At 46.4% G+C, this 18,561-nt stretch overlaps 1 protein-coding gene across 7 annotated transcripts in view; it reads right to left on the bottom strand.

Annotated features, from left to right (window-relative positions):
* The window catches only part of RTEL1 (regulator of telomere elongation helicase 1), an 89,365-nt gene that overhangs the window by 7,549 nt on the left and 63,255 nt on the right, over positions 1 to 18,561 (bottom strand). For 4 of the 7 annotated variants that reach the window (XM_044454828.1, XM_044454829.1, XM_044454833.1 and 1 more), the window contains 12 exons: positions 18,239 to 18,354; positions 16,361 to 16,484; positions 15,324 to 15,474; positions 14,294 to 14,442; positions 12,218 to 12,313; positions 10,255 to 10,456; positions 8,548 to 8,685; positions 8,114 to 8,218; positions 6,838 to 7,083; positions 3,782 to 3,964; positions 1,715 to 1,858; positions 465 to 568 (listed from right to left, as the gene is read on the bottom strand). In XM_044454828.1, coding sequence (XP_044310763.1) covers positions 465 to 568; positions 1,715 to 1,858; positions 3,782 to 3,964; positions 6,838 to 7,083; positions 8,114 to 8,218; positions 8,548 to 8,685; positions 10,255 to 10,456; positions 12,218 to 12,313; positions 14,294 to 14,442; positions 15,324 to 15,474; positions 16,361 to 16,484; positions 18,239 to 18,354 — 1,758 coding nt within the window. Of the gene's footprint in view, positions 1 to 464; positions 569 to 1,714; positions 1,859 to 1,975; positions 2,281 to 3,781; positions 3,965 to 6,837; positions 7,084 to 8,113; positions 8,219 to 8,547; positions 8,686 to 10,254; positions 10,457 to 12,217; positions 12,314 to 14,293; positions 14,443 to 15,323; positions 15,475 to 16,360; positions 16,485 to 18,238; positions 18,355 to 18,561 lie in introns of those variants that run through there. The other 3 variants (XM_044454830.1, XM_044454832.1, XM_044454831.1) reach the window with 3 other exon arrangements.

Below are 18,561 nucleotides of genomic sequence, written 5' to 3'. Positions count from 1 at the left end.
TGGGTGGACTGGTGACACATGTAATATTTAGCCTGACTTGTGTGCTTTCAACTAGGACATAAGCTCATGCCCAGAAACAAAGACGACAGCAGACTGTCTTTCTCTGCAAGGCAATCCCCTCAATAAAGCTGAGCAAGCAATGCTATTTGTACATTCGGAAGACCCGGCTTTTGTGTGATTATCTGTCTCCCTTTAATGACATGAGAAGCCTGAGGTTTCAAGCAACCACAAAAGAAAAACACCTTTTCTGACAGAGAAAAGGTGCAAGAGCAGCTCAGCGGAAAACAGCTTGCAAAATGTGTGGGCCACGGGTCTTTGAAGATGGGAAAATTAAAGAACAGCTGTGTTACAATGCTACAGAGCCAGCCTGCTGGCAGCTGTCATGAAAGTAAACAAGGAACCATACTCCACATGATCATGACTTGAGGAAAGAGGCAACCAAAACTTGGAAAGGCGAAGCCGACCTTTAGGAGACTCTCCCAGCATGCTTTGCAACACGTGAAGGCACACAACTGGCACTTTAAAGGCACACCACCGTCAGATTCGCATTTTACACACAGGAATCCTCCTAATGTAGAGAAGAAAGGGGGAGAGAGGGAAGGAGAAAGCTGACGCATTTGTCTCTTTGACCTTGAACATTTTTTTTTTTTGCCTTCTTATGGAGTGGAAATACATATACCTGCTGCAGCAAGACTTAATATCCTTAAATATTACAGCTGCTCTGGGGCTGCAGAGAAGAAAAGAAACCCGCTCTGGTCTCCGTCACTAGCCGGGGACCTAGAATCACTGAGAAAATGTATGCTTCATGTCTCAGGAAGAACATCAGGGCAAGAGAAAGGCAAACACAGTTCATAGCCCAGAGAAGCCAAAGTGATGGGGAGCTTCCCCACCGCGACCCAGAAAGGCCCCGCTTGGCTCCAACTGCCAGGTGCGCTGGGACTGCAGAAGCAAAGAGGAAGGACTCTCTGGCATCATCCATCAGGCAGTGGAACAAAACCCACCAGCTGTTAGGCAAGGAAGAACACCAGCAGGGGAAGATGAGCACGGCCCAAAGTGGATCCAGCTGAAAACCAGTTGTAAAACGTGTGGGCCACATGTCTTAGAAGGTGGGAAAATTAAGGAACAGTCGTGTTACAATGATGGCACATTGCTCAATCGTCATCTTGAAGAATTTCTTTCTCCTTTTCCTTCTGCTCCCCATCTGCACCTCTCTCCAAACCCTTTCCTGAAATGCAGTACAAGCTCTGGCTTGTTTTAAGAACCATTATAAAACTGCCACAAATAGGAACAGAAATATAAAACACGAGGAAGAATGTGTTTAAGGGAAGAAAACAGACTGCAAGAATAGAAACGCTAGCCAAACGAGGTGCACTTTGCCCGAATTTCACTCTGACCAGCAGGTGGTGAGCCTGGAGTATCTTCTTCACATGAACCTACGAAGCTGACCCATACTAATTTAGGAGGTTTAAAGTTAAACCCCACGTTCAGTGCGGCCATCAGCCCATCTGCATCACTACAATCAGCTGTAGTCTCCCCCCCACCCCCCGCCTGGTGTCCTCCAGGTATGTCTGAGGCAACTCCCACAGTCCCAGCTAGCAAGACTGGGAGATGATGGGAGAGGAAATACAACGCATCTGTGAACTGGTGCAGGTGGAGTCTGCCACTGAGCCATGGATTTTTTGTCCTTTTTAAAACCAGGAGTGCATATACCTACCACCTACGGCTGAGATAGGTAGGCTGTCAGAATTTGTTGGGGCTCGAGAACTGCTGGGACCCCCCTCGGTTTTCTGTGTTTCCGAGTCACTTGCAGGAGAGGCTGTTCTTTGAAACTTTTCCCCTTCCTTGCTCCCGTACAAGCCTGCAAAAGATATTTCACAAGAACGTTTGAACAAGCACACATATAGAACTCCGTGGCACAAGCTGCCCCCCTCCTATGGTGGGTGAGACTAACCTAAATGACCGCAAGGGGTCTCCTGACTCTTCCAAAAAAGTGAGTTCATGACCCTGAGCAGGCTTCGTTGCTTTGGGACTGTATACGGGAAGCGTTGGGCCCGATTTTGTGATTGATCATGATTTCTTCATTCTGGTGGCGATACATCAAGAACCAGTCTTACACAGCAAATGCATGCACGGCATGCGAGAGGGAATTCCACTCATCACCAAGAGATGTTCGGGACATTCCTGCAGTGTGAAGCTACCGTATCTGTCTAACTTATCTTCAGTTACAGGAATTACAGAACAGTTCCATGCAAAGGCATCGTCCTCCTTGGTTCAACAATACTACAAGAGAGAGAGATCTTGGAATTGTTGCCAGTCTCAAGCTGAATATGAGTAAACAATGTGATGTGACTGCAAAAAGGGCAAATGCTATTTCGGGCTGCATTAATAGAGGTATAACTCCCAAATTACAAGAAGTACTAGTTTACCTCTACTCAGCACTGTCCTATCTGGAGTCCTGTGTCCAGTTCTGGGCACCGTGGTTTAAGAAAGATGTAGACAAGCTGGAAAGGGTTCAGAGGAGGGCAACAAGGATGATCCAGGGACTGGAAACAAAGCCCTCCAAAGAGAGATTGGCAGAACTGGGCATGTTTAGTCTCAAGAAGTGATACGACAGCACTCTAAGTACTTGAAAGGCTGTCACAATGAGGAAGGCCAGGATCTCTTCTCGATCGTCCCAGAGTGCAGGACACAGAATAATGGGTTCAAGTTACAGGAAGCCAGGTGCTGGCTAGAGATCAGGAAAAACTTCCTGACTGGTAAAGCAATCTGACAATGGAATCGATGAGCTGGTGAGGTGGTGGGCTTTCCCACACTGCGGGCATTCAAGGTGCTACTGGCCAGCCATCTGAGAGGGATGGGTTAACTTGGGGTCCTACCCTGAGCAGGGGGCTGGGATGATTCTAAGCCCTGACACAAAATAGTGCCCGGACAACCAGGGGAAAAAGTACCACTCCTGGTTTTTTCTGTTCTTCAGATTTTTTTATCTCAAAATTGTGCTGAGAACTTCATTACAAAATTTTGGAAAGTGACAAATCCAAAGGATAACAGCATTCCAATCTTCAGGCTAATCTGGGAGATGCAACTCATGTCAATTTATATCAGAAATGTCAAGGAGTATATTTGTCAAGCACCCGCACTTAATTAATTTCTATACTGCCCAACAGTCGAAACTCTCTTGCAACTAGCTCCTTCTTTGTCATGACCAATTCCTGCAACAGAAAGTAAAATACGTTTTGCACCAACTCCTTCAGTTGCCTTCCTACTTTTCTGAAGGACAACAAGAATTTGCAGTAGATTTCTTTGGTGAGGGATATCCTAACCCTTTCCAGGCTGTTTTCCTAGACCTGTTGGCTAAGCTGTGCTGACGCAAATGACACCCAATACCAGGCTGGATGCAAAGAACAGAAAATCTGACAAAGGCAAGAGATTGAGAGTCGGAGGGATGGGGAGTATTAATGGAGGAAGGGCATTCCACTTGGAATCAACTTATCATCCAGCCATTTTTCTCCAATGATCAGTATTAAAACTTTGCCTGTTGCTCTTGTTACTGACTTCTACAACATCCCTAATTTCTACTTTAGAGCTGGCCTAGCACATCACCTGTAATATAATAAAACTTTTTAGCTAGAAAGCGTTGTCTTGGTCTCCTTGGAAGGAGCAGGAGAACAGAGATTGTTCTTTTATGAACTGCGTTGTCCTCTGAATCTCAAATACACCTCCAAATTAAGAGAGCAGCACTGTAAAGGAAGCATGGAAACTCTAGCAAAACAAACACCCCAACCTGGGATCGCGCTGGCAGCTTTATCCTGAATTCCACTCTCTTCCACAGGGCCTCCCAATCCAAGCCCTTTCTGCGCTGGCAAGAAAACCTCCTTGCTTTCACATGGGCAATTCATTCCAGTCAGCTCTTTGCACATCCGTTTGAACTGGTTCTTGTGATGGGGACGCACAAACATGGAGAACCCTGTAAATGGAGACAACCATCGTGATACGCACACCTTACTGGAGCCAGCTTGTTGTGATATTTTCTGGATACACACAATCGTGATACGCACACCTTACTGGAGCCAGCTTGTTGTGACATTTTCTGGATACGCACAATCGTGATACACATACCTTACTGGAGCCAGCTTGTTGTGATACTTTCTTGTTGTGCAAGGGGATATTTTATTATTTCAACATCTGAAATCAATTCAAAGCAGCACAGAGAAAAAAGAACCTCTCTGGTCTGGTCTCAATTTTTTGTCTGTTCAGTTCTCCAGCTGTCATATGATGGTTGTGCCATTCAATTAAAATCAGACAGGCTGAACTTTGAAGACAATTGTTTTTGAAATGAAGAAATAAGATGAACTATAAAGGCAAATGGCAAAACTTGTAAACTGTAGTAAACTGCTATTAATCCCCCATTAGTTGCTTGGAGGCAGAGAAATGTAGTATTTGGATGACTGTCAAAATTACAGTTTCAGTTTTGAATCACAGCTGCTTATGATGTGTTTGATATGAACTTTTTGCTATGGGCATGTCCTGAAAGCTGCTTTGCACAATCTATTTCCATCCCACCCACACCTTTCCTCCTGACCCTTTTAATGAAATACCACATAGCTAAAATTGCTTCAGTCATGGTTAAGGAACTAGGAGTACAATCTTAGTTGCATGTCTACACAGAATTAAATCTGTGCCCCATTTATGGAATGCGCTCCCCAGAGATGTCTGCCTGGCGCCGCCATTATTTGTTTTTCAGCTCCAGGCTAAGACCTTTTTATTCAAACAATATTTTAATAATCATTAATGTTATTTATTGGTTTAATACTTTTATAGCCAGGATGAATCCAGATTTTATATATTTATATGTGTGATTTATTGATTGTTTATTTTCTATGTTGGAAGCCGTCCCAAGGCTTATGCGACTGGGATGGCATATAAAAAAGCCAAACAAACAAATAAATAAATAAATCTCACGGAAGGCAATGGGTCTTATTCCCAGGTAAGTGGGTACAGGAATGTAACCTAAGCTTAAGATGCACTCCTATGCATGATTTAGACAGAATAAAGTCCAATAAATCTAGCACTCTTGGTGGCATTTGACATCACCGACCACAGTATTTTTCTGGATCAGATGTCCAGCTTGCAGTGCTCTGCCCCTACCTGGATAGCCAACTGCAGGAGGAGGTGCTGGGGGTTCTCGCTCTGTGCCTTGGCAGCTATGCTATGCGGCTCCACAGAACGGACTCGATGGCACAGGGCATCCTGAGCAGCATAGGGTGACACGTCAATTACATCCTTACGTGTAAGGATTTCCTTACATTTCCAATGTAAGGAAATGTATACTGCATTAGGAAAATTTATCATAATTAAATTTGATATAGTCACTTTAGAAGTGCTACCAAATGGGCAGGCCAAATAAAAAGTCTTTGCCTTTTGGTTAACGGAACTGGAGGTAACATTTTGAAGATCCTTAACTAGCACATAAATGGAATCTACAGAATCTTAGAACAAATGTGCCTCATTATTTAACGTTCCCCTTAGAACTAATGGGCAATTAGTGGAATTGACAATCTTAGAACCAGCGTTCTCCTTTATTTAAGCAGGGCAAGGTATTTCCCCCAATAGCTTCCTCTTTGTAACTGAATGAATTATTAGGGCTAGGCAGTAAGGCACTCAGAATAACCTGATACAGCTTAGGAGGCAAAAGCGTTTCTGAACAGAGGTACCTACTAGGTTTGCATGACATGACAACCCTCCACGGCAGTAAGCCACAGTGGGTCACTGGGTCTACTGAATGGGCTGACTTTTCCACAAGGTGGCCTGGTTTTTGTGAACAAGCACCCTGAGAAATCCTGGCTTATTGCAGAGATGTTCGTACCCAGGGTGTTGTTGGAAGCCAAGACTGCCATTTAATGCTGAATTTCTGGGACTGGCTAAATGGCCTTTTGGTGGAGGTGGCCACAAAATAACACACGCTACTTTTTGTGATCTGGCCAGCACCATCTCCAGCCTCCCTCGCCAAGCACCAGCCATGTCCACACAGCACTTAGGAATCATCAGGTGTTTCCCACCTTTTAAAGACACGTCAGTCCTGTGGGAGTACAAAGACGAGTCAGGGGTTTTTTAAAAAATATTTTATCCCCCCCCTTTTTTTTACCAGCGTACAGGAGTCCCCAGCAGACCCACAATGGGGAGCTATTTGCTTCCTGCCACCACTCTGAGGGAACTTTTTCAGAGCAGCTGCTTCACTATAAGCATGAATGAGAGCAGAGCACTGGTTAAGTGTCATTTCAACACACGGGAGAGGATTAAATTGCTAAGCAGGACATACGTTGTCCTCCCACCTCCTGCTCTGACTTCAGCACTCCCTCTCTGGCAACCGAAACATTCGAGAAAATTAACAAGGCGAGGCTCAGTGTGCTGAGCAAGTGAATGTGCACACCTGTGCAATAGAACAACAACTTGGCTCAATTTTCATGCCCTCAAAGTCCCAAAAAAAGAAGCAGCCAGGCAGCAAACAGGAGCCTGAATGAAGAGGTAAGACAGTTACTACTGCAGAGGTGAATGGGATATTTACTGGAGCTGGCTAGACGACTGAGAAGGAAGGAGGGGGAAAACCAACCGTGGTAAGCCAGACCGTCTGCCAGGTGAGTCATGGGTTGCTCTACAAATAATCACATGGCCTGGTGAGCGGAGCAATGGCAGCAGGTTCAGAAACACTCAGCCTAATGTGTTCCTTGCTGCCACGCGGATGGGGCTCCTCTACAGATACTTGACTTTTGCACCTGAGCAGGGAGAGCACACCTGTACAGTCAGCAAACCACCATTAAAGATGAGTGGGCAGGTACTTGCTTTGGAGCAAATGAAGGTGTTCTGGCTTTTCGGTGGTGAGGGCCACTACCACGGGCACCAGGGCATCATAGTCATCTGTCCTCTTGTAGGCTGACAGCGCGGAAAAGAACTGGTCAAAACTGCTTTTGTCCAGAGCTGTCCTGAGGTCACTGAGGTAGGCTGACCGAATTATCTGACTCTGAGTCTCCTTTAGAGAGCTGGGGGGTTTCCTGGAGGGCTCATCGGACTCGGCGGCACAGCTTCCTCCTGAAAAACACATGTGTGGCAGAGCACATGAAGACACTGTGCGGCATAAAAACGAGACAATAAAATACCTTAAAACATGGTAACTCTAACATGGTAGCAAAATAAACGCTAAAAAATTAAACGGCTAAAACATACAGTGAAGAATGATCCTGTAAAGGAAAGCACCTGAGACGGGTAAGGCCCTCTCAAGTCCCTGGGTATCCATGTATATTTTTAAAGGACTTGGCATAAAGAGCTGCCTTAACATGCCAATAGAAAGATGACAACATTGGCACCAGATGGGCCACAGTGGGGAGGTCATCCCAAAGACGGGGGGGGGCACTACAGGGAAAGCCCTCCTTTGTGTTGCTGTCCTCCGAGTCTCCCTTGGAGTTGGCACTCAGAGGAAGGCCCTGGATGTTGTGCATAGCATCCAGGTAGAGTGCAGTTGGAAGAGGTGCTCGCTCAGGCACAATGCTCTCAAGCTATGGAAAGTTTATAGGTTCAAACCAGCACCTTGAATTGGGCCCAGAGGCATGAGGGCAGCTAACATGTACTGTTCAACAGCACATGGCCTCCTTTCTTGACCTACTTTTGAGGCAAAAGTAGGTAAAAGAAGTAAAAGAAACGATTCCATTTTTCCCCTGAGAAATGCGCCTAGAATTTCTTAACTTCTTTAAGAAGCTCTTAACCCCCAGGACTAGATGCAAGAAAAAAATAACTTGCAGCTGAACGCTCATAAATACTCACTTAGGCAGGTGCAGGTGATTCTTGCAGGAGAGGGGCGAGGACAGAGGACAATATGCATGCCCTTTTTTCCTTCCCATAGAGAAAAAGTATTTTACAGAGAAACACCCTGAGAAAACCTCATGATTTTAACCCCAGCCTAATGAATCTGCAACAGTGTGCTTCCTTTTTGAAGTCATTGCACTGAAACTACTTCTGCCCCTCGTTCCATTATCATCCTGCGTGTCAAGAATCCCAGACCGGACAGGCCTTGGCTTGACCCCACGTAAGTCTCCTCTGCAGCACTTCCTTGTGCAAAGCATACCTGTGGCACCTGACTCAGACATCAGGTATGATCCTCCTCTGTTCAAATGCTGCTCGGAGTCAAGCTGGACAGATGAAGTCTTGACTGTCTTCTCACATTGCTTTCCTAACACCAAAAGGAACCAGACACAGACACTGACTAAAGTCGCCTGAAAGGCACAATGTGAGCAAAGAAACCACCAGGTCTAATGCAATATAATGTGGCTTTTAAAACCTCTTCCAAAAACCCTCTCAGAGATTGCTTTTCTCAGGAATGGGAGGAAAGAAAGCAAGATCTCTGTCTGCCAAGAAGCCCTTTCCTTAGAAAGAGGTTAGGGAGGTTATTCCTGCCTCCCATTCCAGCAGAAAGGATCTCCTCTTGAACTTTACTGGAAGTATACTCAATCAGGCAAAACTGTGCCGGAGATGACAGCACAATGAGAGGGCTTATCTTACCTGCTCTCTTTGCTAGCAGTAGCCTCTCCTCCTGCAGAAGACTGTGCTCAGGCTTGTAGCCACAGCCCACTCCAGTCAAGCTGCAGCAAGCTTCATCAAACTGCTTTTTGTGCTGCGGCCGAACAAACTGGTAAAACTCTTACAATCAGACGAGACGAGACAAGGAAGAAGAAAAGTTATATCTTGAGGAAATTTGTGCACTGGTAGGACACTCTGAGACACAGGCAGGTTGCTTACCTGTAACTGGTTTATTTATTTCTTTTTGTTTTGCTGGGGAAAGGGTTGAGTTGTGGGGGAAGTTGCAAGAGGGTTCAGTAAGGAAGCGAACAAACAAGGGAATGAAAGTGTTTGTGAGGGGGAAGAAAGCGAAAAGATAATCGAAGTAATTGAAGTAAAAGCTATCGAGGAAAGACGGCGAGATAAGCAAAAGAGCCCAAGGCACAGCGAACTTTGGTCACGAGCGGACTGGCGGGGGCAGGCACTCCGCTCATTTATACTATGGGGGGGTGTGGCGTTCCCACCAAAACCATTCATTCATTCATTCATTCAAAACTTTCATATGCCGTCACCACATGCCTTGGCATAGAAGCTCTTAAACCTTCCTGGCAACAGGCAGTGCGCAGGCGCAGCACCCATGTATGTCTGATGCATGGAGAGCATGACAAAGAACGCTGTGTTCTGAGAAATTTGCCCACCTCCCCTACATAGTTCTCTATCTATCTATCTATTTAAAAAAAAATAGCGCTGGGCCAAAGTAGTCATCCCAGCCAAATTGCACAGATTTCTGGGGACGGGATGGCAGGAGAGTGCCAATCCTTGGGGCAGGCGCACTGCAAACTGGTGCCATCTTACAAGCATACCTGCTGTGCTTTCCTCTTCCTCCCCAAGCCCAGCAGCCATGAAAGGGTCTTGCTGCTTCCCTCAGTGGATCCAAAGGCCGAAGGGGCTCCTTCCCAGCTGCGTGAGTGCAAGTGGCAGCTTGGCTGCTGGCCACAGGTGCTTCTGGGGCACAACATCTCCGCAAAGGATGCAGCCTCATGATGCGACACTGTGTCTTGGGAATGCAGCATAGCCTGGGGCAGTCAAGCTACTGCTGGCACGGGAGGAAAAGCTTCTTTTTGTGTGGCATTACCAAAAAGAGAACTATCCTTGGCTGCCCGGTATTTAGGATGACATTTCTTTTAATCTGTTCACCCCCGTGAAAGACTCTGAATATCCCCCTATAACTTCTGCCTGAAGGAAGGATGTCCGGCACTTCATTATGTTTTCAGTGCAGGAAGAGGAATGCTTAAATTACAGGCAGTGGTCCATGGTGGCCACCGCACAACACTCCACAGGTAAATAGGATCCGACTGTAGCACCTTTTTAATTGCACAAGCAGGCTCCTCCCTCCCCCTGCACAGTCAGGCACAAAGGTATCTTGCATCTGACTTAGGGCAAAGCAAGTAACCTGCACAAGAGCATATCAGCGGCACAGCAGCCTCAAAGCAAGCACAGCCTGGATCTTTTCCATAACAAGCAGTCAGGAACAGCCCGTCTGCTTTGTGCTGGAACAGCTGAAGAAAAATGCAAATGAAGCTTTCCGCACTGTCTTTTGTAATCAAGATAGTAAGAGGAATGCGGCAGCCTCCTCATTAATCATAATCATAGTAATTCATGCAAGGAAAACAGCGATGCCCAGTGGAGAGGTCCACGCGGCTGGAATACCTCGCAGCAGAACGTGCTTCTTCTGGTCTTCCAAAAAGAGTGCGCTCATCTGTGATAACATAGCGTCGAAGTCGTTTGTATTCTTGTACTGCTGGAGAGCCCTTGAGAAGGTGTCAAAGTTCAGCTGGCTCAGGGACTGCTTCACTACAGCAATGAAGGACGCTGCCCTGGCTTTCTTGGGCTCTGAGGGATCAGGTACTTGCTTTAAGTGAGAGGGAGAGAGAGAGAGAGAGAGAGAGAGAGAGTGCTAAAAGAACAAGGCCGAGGAGCGTTAAATTCCTTTAACGCACCTCTGATCCTACTTCCCTCTCCATAACAATGAAGAATGAAGAAAAGAGTGAGGTTTCCCTTCTTTTCCTGGACCAACTAAGGGGAGAGGGAAATCGGGCTTAGAGACAGTTCGCTGGTTTGCAATACCATGGTTTAAATAAGCCACAAGGGCTGTGGTGTAGGCATATGGCTATTTGGAACATTCAGGCCATGACAGGCTGCCCAAATCCGGAAAGGGCGGGGATGGGGGGGTGGGTAGCAAACTGCCCAGAACCCATGGGGTACTTTAGGATTCCGACTGGTTTGCTATCCGTGCCACAGGCTTGCTGTGAAGCTGGACATCCATGAAATTGCCAGCATTAGCCAGCACATACCACAACCCACTGTCACTTCGGTGGGTCACAGCGGCAGTGGCAATTGTGCGGAACTGAGTCAGGGACCGAGTTTGCTTGGTCAAAGCAAACAGTTTAAACTGCAGTGTATGTGGAAAGGAATGTGCTCAGCTGGGAGCAGAAGTCAGAGAGAATAAAAAGAAAAGGGCAATTTTCCCTCTCTGATTTCTCCCAGATGCTCACTTTTTAGAAATGAAATCCCAAAGCCCTTTTATCTCCACCCAAGACTACTTAGCATTTATTTATTTTATTTATTTAGACAGCTTATATGCTCCCCCCATCGCATAAGCCTCGGGGTGGCTTACGATCATAAAATCCCACATATAAATACAAAAAAATTCATCGAATAAATAAAATATGTAAAATAAAATAATGGAAACAGCCTGGTCAGTTTAAAATCAACAAATCAACCTTAACAGTTAAAATAGTGTTTAAATAAAAAGGTCTTGGCCTGGTGCTGAAAAACAAATAACGACGGCTCCAGGAGGACCTCTCTGGGGAGCGCATTCCATAGGTTGGGCACCACCACAGAGAAAGCCCTCCTCCGGGTACTCACCCTCCTAATATCCTTCACGGAGGGCTCCCGGAGAAGGGCCTCTGCCGCCGATCTCAAGGGGCGGGAGGGCATATATGGACACAAGCGCTCCTTTAGATAACTAGGTCCCAAGCCGTTCAGGGCTTTGTAGGTGATAGCCAGCACCTTGAATTGGGCCCGGACTTCAATGGGGAGCCAGTGGAGCTGACGGAGGACTGGAGTTATATGAGAACAACGTAGCAACTAATTCAATCAGCCTAGATGGGGACTAAAGGCTGGACTGCCTCTCTCGGCTTCCCATTTTTGTAGCAGATAACTTACCAAAAAGGGTATATCTTATGCCAACTACTCCACAGAAGCTCTCACAGAGATTTGCAAATACCAGAATAGGTGAAATAGAAATAACCATATGTGGCTAAGCCTGCGAAGACTATTCTAAATGCAGTGGCTTTCATCACTTGCTACCTGCATTTTTTTAAAATGGAAATGCTAGGGATTCAGCTCTGGATCTTCTGCGGCTAAAGCACACATTCTGCCACTGAGTTGTGTTCTCTAACTCCTGAATCTCGGAGGAATGTCAGGGCAACCATGAAATTTGACAGTGCAGTCCGAAGGCTGATTAACTGTGCATTTCAGCGGACAATGAGTAAAAGAAACTGACATGTGTATATTAAAATACTTCTTGCTAGTTTAGTGGTACCTAACCGTTTTACATATGCATGTATTCCAAATATGGCCTTTGATTCTAGGTTCTCCTGCTACATACCAGATGGGTAATTATCTTGAGCTTCTTCTTGTTTCCTTTCTGTTCATCCAGAAGTCTTTTCTCATACTGGAGGGATAAAGTTGATAAACGCTTTGCCTGTAAGGATGACAGCATTAATGCCACCTTCTCCCTTCCTTTTGCAGTACCTTCTGCTCCTAAACATGCTTATTAAAACATGCCTGGTATCATTCAAGGACACAGAATACATTTTTATGTTCAGTGGGTCAAACAGGACGCAAGAGAAATCGCTTGAGTTTCTGGAAAGTCACTTGCTGAATGGAGACAGATCTGTGAACACGGGGAATGAGCAATGAGAAGTCACTCTCTTAAGAATGTGCAGATTCATAGAAACACAACCCCTGAATGTTTGGGATTTCCCACATTAGATAGTAATGCTGATACTTCAGGGTCAAGTGGTAGTGAATTCCCCAGATTTGATTTGAATATTTCTTTACTTGAACTGGTAATGATGGTGCAGAAATAGCTAAGAAGAAACCCCACAGTTTCTGATTAGGTTACAATTCAAAGGTGGGGAATTAAGCAGAGATAAAAAATATGCTGACATTGTAAAAAAAAGCTGAGCTGAATATTCATCAGTTGAGAAATCTTTTGCACCTAAGCACAAGAACCGGATGGATTTTTGAGAAGGGCTTGAAAATAAGAGACGGCTGACATTGAAAAGTCATGCGATCAGCATTCCTCCTGCTTTGTGTGATAAAAAGAAGTACTTCTTCACACAACGCACAGTTAAGCTACAGAAAATAGTGGTGGCTGCCAATCTGGATGGCTTCAAAGGGGACTGGGCAGATTCATCGAGGAGAAGGCGATCCGTGGCTACTGGCCTTATGGGCCATGTGCCGCCTCCTTGACCGGAGGCAGCATGCCTGCATGTGCCTGCTGCTGAGGAGCTGAGGCAGGCGGGATTCTTGCGCCCCTCCTGCCGGAGGGATCCTGCGGGCAGCGGGTCTGCCACCGTGTGAATGGAGTGCTGGGCTGGACGGACCAGGGCTCTGATCCGGTATGGCTATGCTTATGTCTGTATGACAGCATGTGTACACAAACAGGAAAGCAATCTGGATCAAACAGAGAATGCCCAGGATGTTCTTTCCTGGATCAAAATCGTGTTCCAAAATCTGGGAGTAGGAGTCCAATGCCCAAGTTCAATCGCCCTCAAAACTAAAATGCAGGATTCAAGCAGGATGCCACTGAGCAGCTCCTGCCACTGCGACTGTGTGTTCTGGACCAGCTGAAGTTTCCGGGCCATCATCAAGGGAAGCCCCACATAGAGGGCACTGCAGTAATCCAGACTAGAGGTTCCCAGTGTATGAATAACAGTCGCCAGGCTCTGCCTGCCCAGATAGGGTTGTGCCTGGTAAATCAGGACTGCACTCCTACACTAATTAATTTGGGAAGTGCCTCTGAGAAAGTATGTGATGGAATGGGCTGCAAGAATGCACATAACTTGTCGAAGGAGAAAAGGTGATAGACTTAAAAAAAACTGTGAGGGGATTAAGGAGATTTGTGAGGGAAGGGGAAGTGAGGGAGGGAGTTAGTGACAGAGATGGGATTCTAGAAGTTTGTGGAAAAGGAGAAAAAGATTTTAAAAGATTGAATAGATAAAGGAGAAGTTCGTGAGGGAAATCGAAAGCAAGGCGAGAACCCAAGGCACAGCGAACAGCGATCGAAAGCGGACTGGTGACAAGGTGGGGATGCCGCCCATTTATACGAGGCGAGGGGGTGCGGCGTTCTGCCAAAAATGTTACTAGCTGAGAGGATCTTCCCGGATACAGGCACTGCACAGGCGCAGCACCCACATGTGTGAAGAGAGCACGGCGAAGAATACAAATAATTTGCCGAGGCATTCATACATGACAGAAACATTAACTGCACACCTGTCCACCCATCTGTCCCACAGGAGTCTTTGCAGCGTGAAAGATCCGCGGCTGCAAAGGCATCCAGGTCCTGTGCTGCACGAGATGGCCCTCGCGTGTTACCTCAGCAGCTTGAGCGATGAGCGGAACTGAACAGGAGCACCATGTGGTACAACATGCTCCCTGAGAGGGGTCAGGGTCATACCGTCTCTTCTCCGGGCAAGCCGTCTTCCTCATCTGCCTCCCCAGACTTCCTCTCGTTGAGCTCCAAGGCATCCAGGAGGCCCACAGGCTGCCTTCTTGAGGAGGTCGGACCCTGATCATACTCTACACATAGGCTGGCTGTTCCGTTCTCTGACACAAGAAGTGCAGGAGTTAAATTCTGAATGCCCTAACTCATTTCTTTTATTTCAGGATTGCTTAAGGCTACAGGAAGAGGAGCACATCAAGTTTAGGTTCTGCAAGAATATCTTGGAAGGACCCTGAAGTCAATTCACCCTTCTGTTTTGGAGAGTGAAATAGCTAGTGTTCAAAAGTGTGCTCACTAGAAGTCTTTTCTAGATTAATACCCGGTGGGCAACTGGGTCATAAATCCAGCCTGAAGTCGGACAAGTGCTGCCCCTCGCTGTGAAGTAGCAAGCCGACTACTTCCTCCCAGTGCACTGAACTGGGGCTCCCAGGAAGAGGCAAGAGCCTGGCCCACCCCTGCAACGTAGTTAAGCTCCCCGGCTCCCCAGAGGCTCACATCTAGATAAGCCACTAATGCTGTCTCTCTGCTTAATCTGTGCTCCATCCCACGCAGACGGCACGCCCGCACTGTATCCAGCTCGCTGCGCCTCCCAGGAAGGAAATCCCACCAAGAAGTTTGTGCCAAACAGCTTTAACCAAGACCTCTTGTGTCTTATGAGAATTCTCTAGTCAGAGCAGGCAAACACATCCTTCATTAACAGAGCCTGGACCAAGGCTGTCATGGCGTCGTAATGGGTTGGGCACAACTTTATGACTAAACAACTATGACCATTACTGGAGTATTTTCCAGGCTTTCATGCAGCAAACAACCTTCTTCATCAAATGATGCCATATGCACTGGATTTACTGCACGCAGTGGGTTGCTGCAACACTGCACTGCCTGTTGTCTGGAAACACAATGTCTTATTTATGCATTTATTTTTATGTATTTATTTTTAGCCTGTGCAAAGCACTCTTCATTGATGAGGGAGCAGGCACCTACTTACCCGTCCTCTTCCTTTTCAAACTGGGCATGTGGTTATCTAAGCAGCTGGCTTTTCTTCCAGAAAGCAATTGCTCCTGCGAAGCAGAAGATGAAGTATCTCTGTCCTCTTCCACAGCAGCGCAAGAAGGAAAGGGAGGCATCGGAACCGGCACCTGCACGCAGACACAGCGTAGCGGCCATTAGCTGCAGCAGCGCCTAAATCCTGCGCTTCTGCTCAAAGCTGAATGAGAGAACCAGACCAATGACGATCTGGCCCTGGAATTTGGGTAAAAACATTCTTGCCCCATCAGATCAAAACGCATCCATTCTCAATGCTGTCGCTCCAACGGCCAACTGGAATTTTGTGAAAAGGCACAGAGAAAAGCAGTTAAAGCCATTGCTGGCTGAGAGCCGCAGGATTTTTTCCCTTTTACTAAGCATGCATGGGGTTCCACCGTAAGTGGATTAACGTCTGAAGTAGTACAGAGGCCATTCCATAGGTTAAATGAACATACCAGAGCATCGATACTTTGGGGGCCTGAAATTAGAACAAAACATCTTTAAGATAGGTATTCTCAGCAGATCTGGTCCTAAGTCCAAGATGTCCCATACATGCTTTCAGGCACATCTACGTGCGGGTCCAAACACAGGAAAACTGGAAACTGCCACTGGCTAATCTAGCTTAGTACTGTTGACACTGACTGGCAGCAGCCACTGGCCAGGTTTGTAGACAGAACTGCTTTCTAGATCTCTCTGGAGAGGCCCAGAATCAAACCTTGGACTGACAGCATGCAAAGCAAAGGTTCGGCCATGAAGCTACGTCCTCTCTCAAAGGCATGGATCCTGAGACGTTCAAAGGTTAAACTTACTTGGGGTAAGTGCAAGAGAAAGAAATTTACTCTTCTTGAAACTGCAGAATGGCTCACGTTTCTAAACTAAGAGTATTGCTAGCAATAAATTATCTAAGGATCCAAGGATACCTCTGAAATCCTAGATGGAAAGCAATGCTCAGATGCTGTGTAGTGTAGGAGCTTTCATTGTTAGCTGCTTGATACCTACGCTTTGTTGTGCCGTACGGAAGAAATGAGACACCTCTCTGATCACATGCCCAAATTTTTCATAAACTTTGATATAAGGTTGGACCCAGGAAGACAGCTGGGCTCTTAAATCTGTACTCACAAACCTGTTGAAAATTGAACAAGAACACCAGTCAGCACCATGAAAAATTGTTTTTCAAGGCCATGCCTGGAAATGTTTGCAACATAATCCCACCAAGACAGCCTGCCAGGAAGATGGGACTACATGTTTAAGGGCTCAGTAACACGTGCACCACCCATATGTGTGATGCACAGAGACCACGATGAAGAACGTGCAATTGCAATTGATAACATAAAAGATTTCTAGGTATAGTACCCCAGAATAATTTCACACTCATTATGAAAACCATAAAAGATGGTAATTATGTTTGCCTAACTGTGCTTCCTTGCTGCAAGAGCTAAAATGATAATCCAGAAGAAGCTATAAAGAATTCTACCATGGCAAGGGTTGGATAAAAGAATTACCCAAAGTGTTGGCCAATAAACCACAAAGGAATTGCTTCAAGGCTCCCTTAACAATGTATCATATTTCCCCGAAAATATGACCGGGTCTTATATTAATTTTTGCTCCAAAAGACGCACTAGGGCTTGTTTTCAGGTGATGTCTTATTTTTCATGTACAACAATCTACATTTATTCAAATACAGTCATGTCATCTTCTTGTAGAACATCATCATAATTCTCCAGACTCCTGAATTGTGTTGCGATGGAGGTACTAAACATGTCTGTCTGGCTGACGATCTTAACTGGGGCTTATTTTTGGGGTGGGGCTTATATCACGAGCATCTTGAAAATCATGCTAGGGCTTAGTTTCCAGTTAGGTCTTATTTTCGGGGAAACAGGGTATTAGCAATGTAGCTGCTACCAGTGGGGAATGTGGAATGCTACCATATTGGCTAGATCCAGCTCCAGCTGAGCTCACCCTGTGCGACTCCTACGCAAGGGAACAAAAATACTTTAGTTAGCAAGCTTTTGTTTTTCTAGTTTGTTCCTTGGTGAGGTCATGAACATGCAAGTCTCACCGCTCATCCTTCCCCACTTATTACAACTAGACTGACTTCAGCTCCCAGCAGTCCCAGCCAGCATGGCTAATGCTCAAGAATCCTGGGACATGAGGACCAAATTATCTGGAGAAGGCAGAAAGAGAAAGCCAGTTGCACCTTGTGTTCTCACAGCACGGCTGGAAGCAATTAACTTCCCTGGTAATGAATTTTTGCTTTTAAGGCAGGAGCACATGGACTTTTCAGACCTGGGAGCTGCATACCTATGCATGCACAAGAATCCTGTCAGAGATCACGCTTTCCCAGCTGCTAAAAGGACTGGCGTGGGGAGCAGCTGCAGTGGCAACCCTTTACTCCACCACCTCTATCAGCAGAGTGTCTTGTAAAACAGCGACCAGCCAGGCCTCCGACAATAACTATTCACAGCAGTGATAACACCACACACTCCAGGTGCTGAGTTTACTCATTCTGCTTCATGTAAGCAATACTCAACCCTCTGAGCCCGCTGCCTTTGAAAGACCGGTTCCTGAGGCATACTGGACCGTTCAACTGAGGCTATATAGCAAGGGGACAGCATACAAAAACTTTAAATAAACAAACAAACTTGAGATTAATGATCTTCTAATTTGGTACGCATTTGACAAGAGGCAGGGAGACGAACTAGCCCTTCCAGCTTTCACTCTCCTACCATTTCCCAAACCAATTAGCAAAAGTGATTTTCCACCCTCAACTACCAACCATCTCTCTGCCAACAATGTTCTGCCATGGCGCAGAGCTGGCGCAGAGGAGGGGAAGGGAGTTTGCGCCAAGAACACTACTCAAGCAAGGCAAACGGTCACCTGTGGTCACAGAGGAAGATGGCGCCATAATCTAGCCGATGCCGGATGACTCTGCCAATGGCCTGGTTTACTGCGCGAGACGCCTGCTGCCTGTACCAGTTATTCCCGGACAGATACTAAATGAGGAAGAAAAAGCATCATTTTAGTGCAATTCAATGTGGCCACTCTTGTGCCCCTCCCACTTCCGTAACACCAGACTCCAAACTAACGCCATCCTTCGGGAAGGAGACACCGTGCGAGCCATGCCCCCCTCCCTTTCCCTTCCCACGGCACTCCTTCTCTAGGGAGGAAGAGCCCTACGGGCTTCCCCAGCCACATGACTT

Source organism: Varanus komodoensis, unplaced genomic scaffold (assembly GCF_004798865.1).
Source record: "Varanus komodoensis strain SLA01 unplaced genomic scaffold, ASM479886v1 scaffold8, whole genome shotgun sequence".
Taxonomy (NCBI): domain Eukaryota; kingdom Metazoa; phylum Chordata; class Lepidosauria; order Squamata; family Varanidae; genus Varanus; species Varanus komodoensis.
Note: the sequence above shows the minus strand (reverse complement) of the source record. Positions and strands in the feature narration are given on the sequence as shown.